This window comes from Rana temporaria, chromosome 11 (genome assembly GCF_905171775.1).
Source record: "Rana temporaria chromosome 11, aRanTem1.1, whole genome shotgun sequence".
NCBI lineage: Eukaryota > Metazoa > Chordata > Amphibia > Anura > Ranidae > Rana > Rana temporaria.
The window spans coordinates 150,744,112-150,756,860 of NC_053499.1; the positions used below are offsets into that span (position 1 = coordinate 150,744,112).

The following is a 12,749-nucleotide window of genomic DNA, read 5'->3' on the forward strand; positions in this document are numbered from 1 at the left end:
ACGCCTATGATTGTCACCCTGGTGGAGACTCCATCCCGAGACACCTTGCGTCAGCGCGTTTCACCGCTGTCACTATCAGGAAGCCGATCCAGAGGCGCAGCTGACGCTAGAAAGGGCGCATGTAGACAGGAAGTGGCTGAATGAGACCGGAGGAGATCAGCAGCATGAAGATGGGGGGGGGGAAAGATTGAAAAAAGGAGGAAAATTTGGTTTCCTATAATAAAAAAAAAAAGAAAGGTCGAAGGATTACGATACGCAAATAATTAAATGTCATCCAGTTCAGGGGTTGACCCCCCTGAGGAATGTCGCATTTTGCAGAGCCTGACCAATATAATGAAGATTAGCGTGGATTTTGCCGCGGAGCCCCGCCGTGCAGCTAAATACCTTAGTGTAGAAAATATTTGCATTAACTGCTAAAAGATTATAATGAAGTTTTATTCAGGAGGGGGGAAGGGAGGGAGGAGGGGGGGGGGAGGGCGCAGATGGGAGCTCGGTGTCTTTAAGAGCCGAGCCCGGCGTCTGCAGACCCTCCTCCTGGCCCCGGACACTGGCTGTGCGAAGCGGCATGTGAAAGGGGCACTCGGGTTGTGCGTGCCAGGCTGTGTGCTGCCACTGTATGCTTTTTGCAGGGAAGGCGCCCCCCCGGGTACAACGCGCAGAGGGTCTGTTTTCCAGGAGAGGACTTCGCGAGGAGAGGGGCACCGCAGGGAGCCGATCTGGGTAGGAGCAATTCCGGGACGCTGGAGCCATGGCAGGGGAGGACCAGATCAAGACGACAAACAGCAGTCCGGGGCACGACGCAAAGGCACCGACGCCGCACCTGCCCGACGCCCCCCAGCCGAGCCAGGACGCCGGCGCAGAGAAAGTGACTCTAAAAAAAGAGATCGGGCTGGTGAGCGCTTGTGCCATCATCATAGGTAAGAAAATCGCACCATTGTCTCTTCCACGGTCTGTTATATTCAGGGGGTGGGGGCCGGGTACCAAATGCGTCGGCCACAGGTGCCACCGCTGAAATCACACCCGTGCAAGAAAGACTCTGATTGGTTGAGTTGCATCTTGATACAGTAATTCACCCCGTAGGATCCCGTACATACACGGGCCAATTTTTAGACAGGATCTGATTAACCTACCAGCATGTTTAGAGGAAACCCACACAGGCACATAGGGCCAGATTCACAGTGGAGATACGCCGTCATATCTCTGTTTCTATCTATGCGACTGATTCATAGAATCACTTCCGCATTGATATCCCTAAGATCCGACAGGTGTAATTGTTTTACACTGTCGGATCTTAGGATGCAGTACCGCGGCCGCCGCTGGGGGGAGTTTGCGTCGTAAACCAGCGTCGGGTATGCAAATTAGGAGTTACGGCGATTCACGACGGATTTTCGCGTTCGCTAAGTCGCCGCTAGTCTAGTTTCCCGTCGCAAAGTTAGTCGTCGTTTTAGGTGCCCTAACTTTAGTCAGCAAGCGTATTGCTGTCTAAAGTATGGCCGTCGTTCCCGCGTCGAAATTCAAAATTTAACGTCGTTTGCGTACGCGCGTCGCCGGTCAAAAAAATGACGTCACGGTGCGCAAAGCACGGCGGGAGTTAAGAAACGGAGCATGCGCAGTAGGTCCGGCGCGGGAGCGCGCCTAATTTAAATGGCACACGCCCATTTAAAGTGGCCCGCCTTGCGCCGGAGGCGTAGGTTTTCATCGCAAGTGCTTGGTGAATCAGGCACTTGCGTTGAAAACTTGCGGCGGTGTAACGTATCTACGATACGTTACGCCGCCACAATACTACCTGAATCTGGCCCATAGAGAACATGCAAACTCCAGACAGATGGTGTCGTGGTCGGGATTTGAACCAGCGACCCTATTGCTACTAGGTGAAAGTGCTAACCACTACACCACCTAGCTGGTCGCATGCAGCACCCAGCCTTAGCCAAAAAATGCAATTTTTTTTTTAAAGGGAACCTGTCACCAAACGACTCCCTTGTCTCAGATGCCTTAAGGCGAAGGGCACCCTTCTGTCCCCCCCAATGCTGGGTTCTGGGGGTTTATTAGTGAAGCTGAACCATAGTTTTACTGAGCCAGAAAGGCGGCTTCCATCAAAGGCTTCTGAGACAGTTGTTTGGCTTCCTGCAGGTTTCCTATAAAGGTAATCTGCAGCCCTTTGTCAAAATAGAATGGTGAACGTGGTATGAGCCTCGTCATAGGTGTGCGCAGCCTATTGCATTAGGGTGTGCACCCCAAAGCTCAAACATATTTGCATGTGTATATACAGTATACTGATGGTGTCAGTAGAGCAGTGGACGGTGTCAGTAGGGCAGAGATTGGTGTCAGTAGGGCAGTGGACGGTGTCAGTAGGGCAGAGATTGGTGTCAGTAGGGCAGTGGACAGTGTTAGTAGTAGTTTTTTATTTTTATTATATCTTTATTTTATTTTAGGAGCCCCATTAGGGAGCTTTGGTGAAATATCAGGGGTCTATTTCTGTGCGTTACTGCATGTTTAAAGCAGTATATTCCAGTGTGTTGCTGCACGTTTAATGCAGCATATTTCTGTGCATTAGTGCACGCTTAACGTTGTATATTTCAGTGTGTTATGTGCCATTTAATGCTGTATTTTTCTGTGCGTTACTGCATATTAACGCAGTATATTTTGATGCAATCTGCACCACACAGGGTGATTAGGGTGTGCCCAGGCACACCTGGCACACCCTGTGCGCACGCCTATGAGCCTCGTACAGTTATGTGTCAGCAGACAGGAGAGAATACAGACCAGATAGTAGGACTGTATTACTTTGGTATGAGCTCTGTTCGGTTATCTCCCTGTAGGGGGCAGTATAGAGGAGAGGTCACTCCGCATTACTAAATCACCATGTAAGAAAATAGTGCTCTTGGGATGGATAAGTAATGTTGGTATGAGCTCTGTTCAGTTGTCTCCATGCAGTGTGACAGTCATAGGTGTGCGCAGCCTTATTGCATTAGGGTGTGCACTCCAAAGCCCAAACACACAATACCGATCGCTCACGGTGTTCATTCAGAAAGGAAAGGGGGCCGGTAAATTACCTATTTACTGGCCCCTTCCCCACTCCTAAAACATCCCAGGAGCAACTGCCAATAGGAGAGGAGGGAAGCTGTCAGCGCTGCGGGGGGAAAGATGGGAGCCAGGGCAGTAGGAGAATCTGTGTTGCACAGGGTGATTAGGGTGTGCCTGGGCACACCTGGCACACTCTGTGCGCATGCCTATGGTGACAGTATCTAGTAGAGGTCACCCCACAGCAATATGCCACAGTGCTCGTGGGTTAGATAAGTAATGTTGGTATGAGCTCAGTTCAGTTATCTCCATGCAGTGTGCCAGTTTCTACAGTAAGAAATTACTCAGTAGCAGTCATAGGTGTGCGCAGCCTATTGCATTAGGGTGTGCACCCCAAAGCTCAAACACACACTACCAATCGCTCACCATGTTCATTCAGAAAGGGAAGGGGCTGATAAATACATATTTACCGGCCCCTTCCCTCACTCATCCTAAAACATCTCCGCAGCGACAGCCGGCAGGAGAGGAAAGGAGGGAAGCCGGCGGGGGTGCAGAGGGAAGGAGTGGGGAGCCAGGGCGGTAGGGGGAAATCTGTGCTGCACAGAATGATTAGGGCGTGCCTCGGCACACCCCGGCACACCCTGTGCGCACGCCTATGGCAGCAGTATGGCACTTTGTAGAGACTAGTGCTCTTGTGTTAGATAATGTATCCTGGTATGAGCTCTGTTCAGTCATCTCCCAGCAGTGAGTCTGTCAGTATACAGGAGGTACCGACTCCCGCTGCAGCTGTAAATAAAGCACTGGGGATTAGATTAGTGATCCTGGTATGAGTCTCTGTACAGTTCTATCCCTGTTAGTAAATGGAAGAGTTCCCACAGCAATAGTATATAATTATAACACATCGTTCTAATAGGAACTGCAGCCAGGATATTGGTATGAGTTCTGTACAGTTATGTATTTGTACTGTGTCTATGGACAGCAGAGCTCACACTGTAAGCTAGGTAGACTCTAGAACAAGGGATAGGTATGGTGAATACGGTGCTAGGTAGACTCTAGAATGAGGGATAGGTATGGTGAATACGGTGCTAGGTAGACTCTAGAACAAGGGATAGGTATGGTGAATACGGTGCTAGGTAGACTCTAGAACAAGGGATAGGTATGGTGAATACGGTGCTAGGTAGACTCCAGAATGAGGGATAGGTATGGTGAATACAGTGCTAGGTAGACTCTAGAATGAGGGATAGGTATGGTGAATACGGTGCTAGGTAGACTCTAGAACAAGGGATAGGTATGGTGAATACGGTGCTAGGTAGACTCCAGAATGAGGGATAGGTATGGTGAATACAGTGCTAGGTAGACTCTAGAATGAGGGATAGGTATGGTGAATACGGTGCTAGGTAGACTCTAGAACAAGGGATAGGTATGGTGAATACGGTGCTAGGTAGACTCTAGATCAAGGGATAGGTATGGTGAATACAGTGCTAGGTAGACTCTAGAATGAGGGATAGGTATGGTGAATACGGTGCTAGGTAGACTCTAGAACAAGGGATAGGTATGGTGAATACGGTGCTAGGTAGACTCTAGATCAAGGGATAGGTATGGTGAATATGGTACTAGGTAGACTCTAGAATGAGGGATAGGTATGGTGAATAAGGTGCTAGGTAGACTCTAGATCAAGGAATAGGTATGGTGAATAAGGTGCTAGGTAGACTCTAGATCAAGGGATAGGTATGGTGAATATGGTACTAGGTAGACTCTAGAATGAGGGATAGGTATGGTGAATACGGTGCTAGGTAGACTCTAGAACAAGGGATAGGTATGGTGAATACGGTGCTAGGTAGACTCTAGAATGAGGGATAGGTATGGTGAATATGGTGCTAGGTAGACTCTAGAATGAGGGATAGGTATGGTGAATACAGTGCTAGGTAGACTCTAGAATGAGGGATAGGTATGGTGAATACGGTGCTAGGTAGACTCTAGAATGAGGGATAGGTATGGTGAATATGGTGCTAGGTAGACTCTAGAATGAGGGATAGGTATGGTGAATACGGTGCTAGGTAGACTCTAGAATGAGGGATAGGTATAGTGAATATGGTGCTAGGTAGACTCTAGAATGAGGGATAGGTATGGTGAATATGGTGCTAGGTAGACTCTAGAATGAGGGATAGGTATGGTGAATATGGTGCTAGGTAGACTCTAGAATGAGGGATAGGTATAGTGAATACAGTGCTAGGTAGACTCTAGAACAAGGGATAGGTATGGTGAATACGGTGCTAGGTAGACTCTAGAATGAGGGATAGGTATGGTGAATATGGTGCTAGGTAGACTCTAGAACAAGGGATAGGTATGGTGAATACGGTGGATGGTAGGCTCCAGAATGAGGAATAGGTATGGTGAATACGGTGCTAGGTAGACTCTAGAACAAGGGATAGGTATGGTGAATGGTAGACAGCCATGCAGGGACAGGCACCCAGCAAGACACCACATCTGCATGTGTAGACACGTGGCCTCCTATGGCAACAACCTTGAACAGTTCCTAACAAAGGTTGCAATGAAGTTGAGCAGTGTGGAAATGCGTGGAAGTCGCACGTTTTCCTGCACCACACAAAGATTCCAGCATATTATTTCCAACACACACCTTCCTGTAGAAAAGGCTGTGTATGTAGACGGGTTCTGCCGCCATTATCAGCCTAGAACCGAAGACAATCAGAGCGAAAGAATGTCACCAGAACACCACGGATCTCCAAGGTGGGTCCAAAGCTTTAATCAGTGGTCACATTGTTATGGCAGAAACAACATTTCCCAGCCTCGCAGCAGGACCCCTTCATCAGGCATGTGACTTTTAAAAGAGGGGTTATCTAAAGACAATACTACGAAAAGTGGTGCTAGTTCCCACCATCTCTTGTATCGTGTCTGCAGTCTCTGACCATCTCTTGTAGCATGTCTGCAGTCTCTAACTATCTGTTGTATGATGTCTGCAGTCTCTGACCATCTTCTGTATATTTGCAGTCTCTGACCATCTTCTGTATATTTGCAGTCTCTGACCATCTCTTGTAGCATGTCTGCAGTCTCTAACTATCTGTTGTATGATGTCTGCAGTCTCTGACCATCTCCTGTATATTTGCAGTCTCTGTCCATCTCTTGTATCATGTCTGCTGTCTCTGTCCATCTCTTGTATCATGTCTGCTGTCTCTGACAACTCTTGTATCATGTCTGCAGTCTCTGACCATTTATTGTACTATGTCTGCAGTCTCTGACATCTCTTGTATCATGTCTGCAGTCTCTGATCATTTCTTTTATCATGTCTGCAGCCTCTGACTATCTCCTGTCTGCAGTTTCTGACCATTTCTTGTGTCATGTCTGCAGTCTCTGACCATCTTATGTATCATGTCTGCAGTATCTGACCCTCTCTTGTATCATGTCTGCAGTCTTTGACCATCTTATGTATCATGTCTGCAGTCTCTGACTATCCCCTGTCTCACGCCTGCAGTCTCTGACCATCTCTTGTGTTATGTCTGCAGTCTCTGACCATCTTATGTGTTATGTCTGCAGTCTCTGACCATCTTATGTATCATGTCTGCAGTCTCTGACCATCTCTTGTGTCATGTCTGCAGTCTCTGACCATCTTATGTGTTATGTCTGCAGTCTCTGACCATCTTATGTATCATGTCTGCAGTCTCTGACCATCTCTTGTGTCATGTCTGCAGTCTCTGACCATCTTATGTATCATGTCTGCAGTCTCTGATCATCACTTGTGTCATGTCTGCAGTCTCTGACCATCTCTTGTGTCATGTCTGCAGTCTCTGATCATCTCGTGTATCATGTCTGCAGTCTCTGACCATCTTTTGTGTCATGTCCGCAGTCTCTGACCATCTCGTGTATCATGTCTGCAGTCTCCGACCATCTCTTGTGTCATGTCTGCAGTCTCTGATCATCTCGTGTATCATGTCTGCAGTCTCTGACCATCTTTTGTGTCATGTCCGCAGTCTCTGACCATCTCGTGTATCATGTCTGCAGTCTCCGACCATCTCTTGTGTCATGTCCGCAGTCTCCGACCATCTTCTGTAGCATATCTGCAGTCTCTGACCATCTCTTGTATCATGCTTGTGGTCTAGGTCCTGTTGTGTTCTGTTGTGAATATTCACTTCATTTTATGTGTGGCCCTTTGGTGATGTCAGGGCCCCCCCATATCAGGAAAGTTGACCACCACTGCTTTAAACAGCGCACTAATAATCCATCTGAAAAGCTTTTCTCTGCTGTTGCCCGCTCACTGATATTGCGATAAACGCAGAGCGCGGCGGGGTGGCGGACAGGAAGTGCACAGCGCTGTGAAAAGGGCCGCCATTGTCTGCATGGAGTCAGTTTAATGAGCCGGGGCTGAATTGGCCTCAATGGGCTGAGAAGGTCTCCTTAGTGTGTGGCTCATTATTAATCTATTTGGCCTATTAGCTGGTGGGGACCAGGTACCTGCCCTCCCCCCGCGTCCTCTCCAGAATACAGATCTGGGTGGGGGAGGGGGGGGGGGCGATTGGCGGATGTGAACGTCCCAAGATGTATTCTTTATCCGCCCCGGTGTCACATAAATCTCAGGCTGGCAGAGGCCTCGGGGGATCGATGTGTTCCCGTTTTGTTCCTTGGGAGACGCTTTATTCACCCGCCGATCCCAAATAAAACACAGGAAGTGCCATCAAAAAAAGTCTAATGCTGCGCATGGCAACCATATTTCACTAACGCAATCATCACTTTGGTTGCTATGGTGACCGATATTTTATGTCATATTTTGCCCATGGTAACCATAGTCTTAAAAAAGAGCATCTTTTATGGTTGCCATGGTGACCAGCATTTGTTTATTTCCTTTCAGCGTGCCAGTGATGCACATGGCAACCATATTTTAGCTGTTGGTTTTCTACTGCAAGCATCTCTTTGGTTGCTATGGTTACTGCCAGTTTATTTTTATTTTTTTTAGGTTTTTAGGTAACCTTTTTTCAGCTGTTTTTTAACGCAATCATCACTTTGGTTGCTATGGTGACACCTGTGTTTGTTGTTTTTTATTTTCTTTTTAAAGTCAGGTTTGCCCATGATAAGCATGGCCCAGCCGCCAGTTTATTAGTAAAGCAATCGTGTCTTTTGGTTACTGCTATTTTTTTAAAGTGCTGATGTTGCCCATGGTAACCGTATTCCAGCTGTCAGTTTCTCCTTGTGTTGCTATGGTGATTGCTTTTACGTTAAATGTCAGTCTTGCCCACGGTAACCATAGTCCAGCTGTAAGTTTATAAAGCAAGCATCTCCTTGGTTGCTATGGTTACTTTATTTTTATTTTTTAAGTGCTGATGTTGCCCATGGCAACCGTATTCCAGATGCCAGTTTACTAAAGAAGGCATCTCCTTGGATGTTATGGTGACCAGTATTTGTTTATTCTATTCAAAGTGCCAGTGTTGCCCATGGCACCCGTATTCCAACTGCCAGTTTACTAAACCACTATTAATTTGTATTGTGTTGCCATGGTGGGAACCCCTCATAATGGGCACAGCAGGAGTACAGACTCGGGAACTCAGCACAGGGATGGTGGGAACCCCTCATAATGGGCACAGCAGGTGTACAGACTCGGGAACTCAGCACAGGGATGGTGGGAACCCCTCATAATGGGCACAGCGGGTGAACAGACCTAGAAACTCAGCACAGGGATGGTGGGAACCCTTCATAATGGGCACAGCAGGTGTACAGACCCGGGAACTCAGCACAGGAATGGTGGGAACCCTTCATAATGGGCACAGCAGGTGTACAGACCCAGGAACTCAGCACAGGGATGGTGGGAACCCCTCATAATGGGCACAACAGGTGTACAGACCCGGGAACTCAGCACAGTGATGGTGGGAACCCCTCATAATGGGCACAGCGGGTGTACAGACCCAGGAACTCAGCACAGGGATGGTGGGAACCCCTCATGATGGGCACAGCAGGTGTACAGACCCAGGAACTCAGCACAGGGATGGTGGGAACCCCTCATAATGGGCACAGCGGGTGTACAGACCCAGGAACTCAGCACAGTGATGGTGGGAACCCCTCATAATGGGCACAGCGGGTGTACAGACCCAGGAACTCAGCACAGGGATGGTGGGAACCCCTCATAATGGGCACAGCGGGTGTACAGACCCGGAAACTCAGCACAGGGATGGATTTTGATGTGATGTAATGCGACCGGTGAGAACCATGCGAGAACAAGTCGCACCGAAGTCGGAACAAAGTAGTGGAAAAAACTTTTTTGGAGTTGCTGCGGCTTGAGTCGCACCAATTAGAACGGGGACCATTGAATGAATTTTGACTTGTCACATGTGTCAAGTCGCACAACAACTCGCAGTAGTGGAAACAGAGCCTTGAAAGTGTGGCCGGCTTTACTCCAGTTGAAAAAAAATAAATAAAAAAAAAGCTTCAAAACCCCTAAAAACCAACAGAATAATAATAATACTACTGTGTATTAAATATAAATTTTACCCGCCATTTATAAATCGCACAAATATACATACAGCTGGGAGTAATGCTCTGTGCCTGGACACCGCAGAGGATTCCTCTGGAATGGAATGATTTTATTAATACTTTGTAACCGGACCCTGACCATCAGCAGACTGGGAAACACACGCAACTGCTGCTGCAAGCACCCTTTAGCCTGGGTTGACCTCCTTGCGTGTTGGGAAAGTGCGTAAAATCGCATGCATTGTCGACCCACAGAGGAACGCGCTGCACTGTAGCTGATGCATAGGGGTGCCATTAATTTCTAAAGGCACCTCCATGCATCGGCAATCGCGGCCAATGCGGTTCAGCGCGGCACAATTTTAAAAGAAGTTCAGGGACTTCTTTCCCACGTTTCTGCGGGCAGAGCAGCCAATTAAAATGAATGGGCTGCCCGACAAGCAGAACCCAGCCGCTCAGGTGTGACCCCAACATTTACAGGTGACTGGTTCTCTTTAAAGTTTATCTTAGGCTCTGTTTCCACTATTGCGACCCGAAAGTCGTGCGATTTTGCTGCGATTTTTTTTCGCGATTTTGATGTGACTGGAAACAATACTTGTGTTATCTTGGGGTCTAAGGACCTCAAGTCGCATCAAAATGGGACCAAAGTAGTGCAGGGACTACTTTGAAGTCGCTGCGACTTGAAGTTGCACAGATATGAACGGTACTCATTGGAAATCATGGGGTACGACTTGTCATGCGACTTTGCATTCCCAAGTCGCATGGTAAGTCGCACTAGTGGAAACCGAGCTTACGTTTTAAACAATGGGCTGTAAAGCTAGTACAGACGCCAGGAAAATAGCAGCGTATTTAACACAATTTTTTCCGCGTTTTGCATTGAATTCAATGCACGTTTCACTGTGCTAGCTTTCAGCCGCGTTTTTATTTCTCTATTCAAAATCAATGGTACCCTATGGGAGCCCATTGATTTGAATAGAGGGCGCACCAGAAGTCGGATCAAGATGATCCAACTTGCAGGGCGACTCGTGTGCGGAGACTCTTGAAAGGGAACCCTGTGAAAATGTAAAAAAAAATTAGCATGAGGTTCCCCCCAGGATGATACCAGACCCTTATCCGAGCACGCAGACCAGAAGATCAGAAAAGGGGGAGAGCGAACACCCCCCCCCCTCCTAGACCATACACATGTCCTCAACATGGGGGGGGTTGGTGCCCAAAGCACCTTGTCCCCATGTTGATTAGGACAAGGGCCTCTTCCCGACAACCCGTTGGTTGTCAGGGTCTGGGGGCGGGGGGCTTATCGGAAACTGGGAGCCCCCTTTAATAAGGCGGCCCCAGGATTCCGGCCCCACCCACCCTATGTGAATGAGTAGGGGTACATCGTACCCCTACCCATTCACCTAGGGGGGAAAAGTGTCAATAAAAAAAAACACACTAGACAGGTTTTTAAAGTAATTTATTAGGCAGCTCTGGAGGTCTTCTTCCGACTTCGGGGGTCTCTTCCGACTTCTCCGTCCTATTTTGACGTCACAGCCCCATCATGCTCCGGGCGGTCCTGGTCCTGGACCGCCCGATTCTGTTTTTGTTTTTTTTTGCATTGCACCTGTAAGAGGCCCGATGATCCCCTTACAGGCCCGGCCGGCCCCCCTCCCATTTTTTTTTTTGCATTACATCTGTAAGGGCCCCTATGATCCCCAGGGCCCCTTACAGGCAGGGCCGGCCCCCCTCACATTTTTTTAAATTGTTATTTATTTATTTTTTGCATTACACCTGTAAGGGGCCCGATGATCCCCTTACAGGCCCAGTAATGGCAGCGATCAGCGATTTTTATTGTGACTGCAGTATTACGGCGGACACATCGAACACTTTTGACGCTATTTTGGGGCCATTGTCATTTATACAGCGATCAGTGCTATAAAAATGCACTGATTACTGTGTAAAAGATCACTGGCAGGGAAGGGGGTTAACCACTAGGGGGCTGGGAAGGGGTTAAGTGTGTCCTAGGGAGTGATTCTTTTTTTTTTTTTATAAATTCTTTATTTTCTTAACTGCATTAGTGTTATACATCAACACACATGTGTACATTAACAATTCCCGTCTACCTATACAATAGAATCACCTTTCAGCATTTATCAGACCATGCCTTCTCACCTCAGCATTATTACTTTGTTTTAACGTAGCATATTTCTGTTCATCCTACTCTTCTATTTTCTCATATTCTAGTACACTTATGTTAATATTTCTTAACACCAATGCAATATATTTTCCTTACCTAGGGTAATACCCCAGTACCCTCCGCCCCAAGTCTACATGAACAAATTAACCAACCAAAATATAACAAACTCAAGAAGGAAAAAAAAAAGAGAAAGAGAGAAGAAAAAAAAAAAAAAAAACAAAAAAAAAACAAACACATCTTGAACATTGGGCTCCCCCCTACCCACCCGGTCCCCAACATATCCGCCTACGCACTTTGTTCCCTATATTTGATGTATGGTGCCCATACTTCACGATATTTTCCTTCTTGCTCTCTCAATATCATCGTTAAACTTTCCATTTGCTGGATCTCCGCTATTCTCCCCATCCATTGTAATTTAGTTGGCGCTATCGCACTTTTCCAAAGGGCCGGAATACATGCTTTTGCTGCCGTAATCAAGTGCCTTACCAAAGAATTTTTATATCTTTCATTAGACAGAGGGATATCGTGAAGCAAAAAAGCTGATGGATTTTCTCCCAGAGATACATCTGTGATTTCTAGAACCGTTTCTGACACCATTGTCCAAAATTCTTTTAATCTGGGACATTCCCAAAAAATATGAAACAAAGTGCCCTCTGCGTTCTGACAGCGCCAGCATTGATTGGATACTTGCGGATATATCTTATTCAATACTACCGGAGTTCTGTACCACCTAGTCAAAATTTTATACCCTCCTTCCTGATACTTAGTTGCCATAGATGCTTTATGTGCAAATAGCAATATCTTCTTTTTCTGTGTCTCCGTGAAGATAATGCCCAGATCTCTTTCCCAAGCTTGCAAAAAGGCCAATTCTGGAGGGGCTTCTAAATCTATCAGCAAGGCATACATAACTGAAAGTGCGTGTCTAAATGGCTCTCCTTTTAAGCATATCTGCTCAAACCCAGAAGGGATACATATTCCTTCAATGCGTTGGGAGTGATTCTAACTGTGGGGGGGATGGGCTACGAGTGACACGACATTGATCACTGCTCCCGATGACAGGGAGCAGACGATCAGTGTCCTGTCACTT

At 47.3% G+C, this 12,749-nt stretch overlaps 1 protein-coding gene across 1 annotated transcript in view; it reads left to right on the forward strand.

Annotated features, from left to right (window-relative positions):
* Positions 1–516: 516 nt before the first annotated feature.
* The window catches only part of SLC7A10 (solute carrier family 7 member 10), a 47,985-nt gene continuing 35,752 nt past the window's right edge, over positions 517–12,749 (forward strand). Inside the window, exon 1 of the mRNA XM_040329443.1 lies at positions 517–917. Coding sequence (XP_040185377.1) covers positions 749–917 — 169 coding nt within the window. The 5' untranslated portion in view covers positions 517–748. The remainder of the gene's footprint in view (positions 918–12,749) is intronic.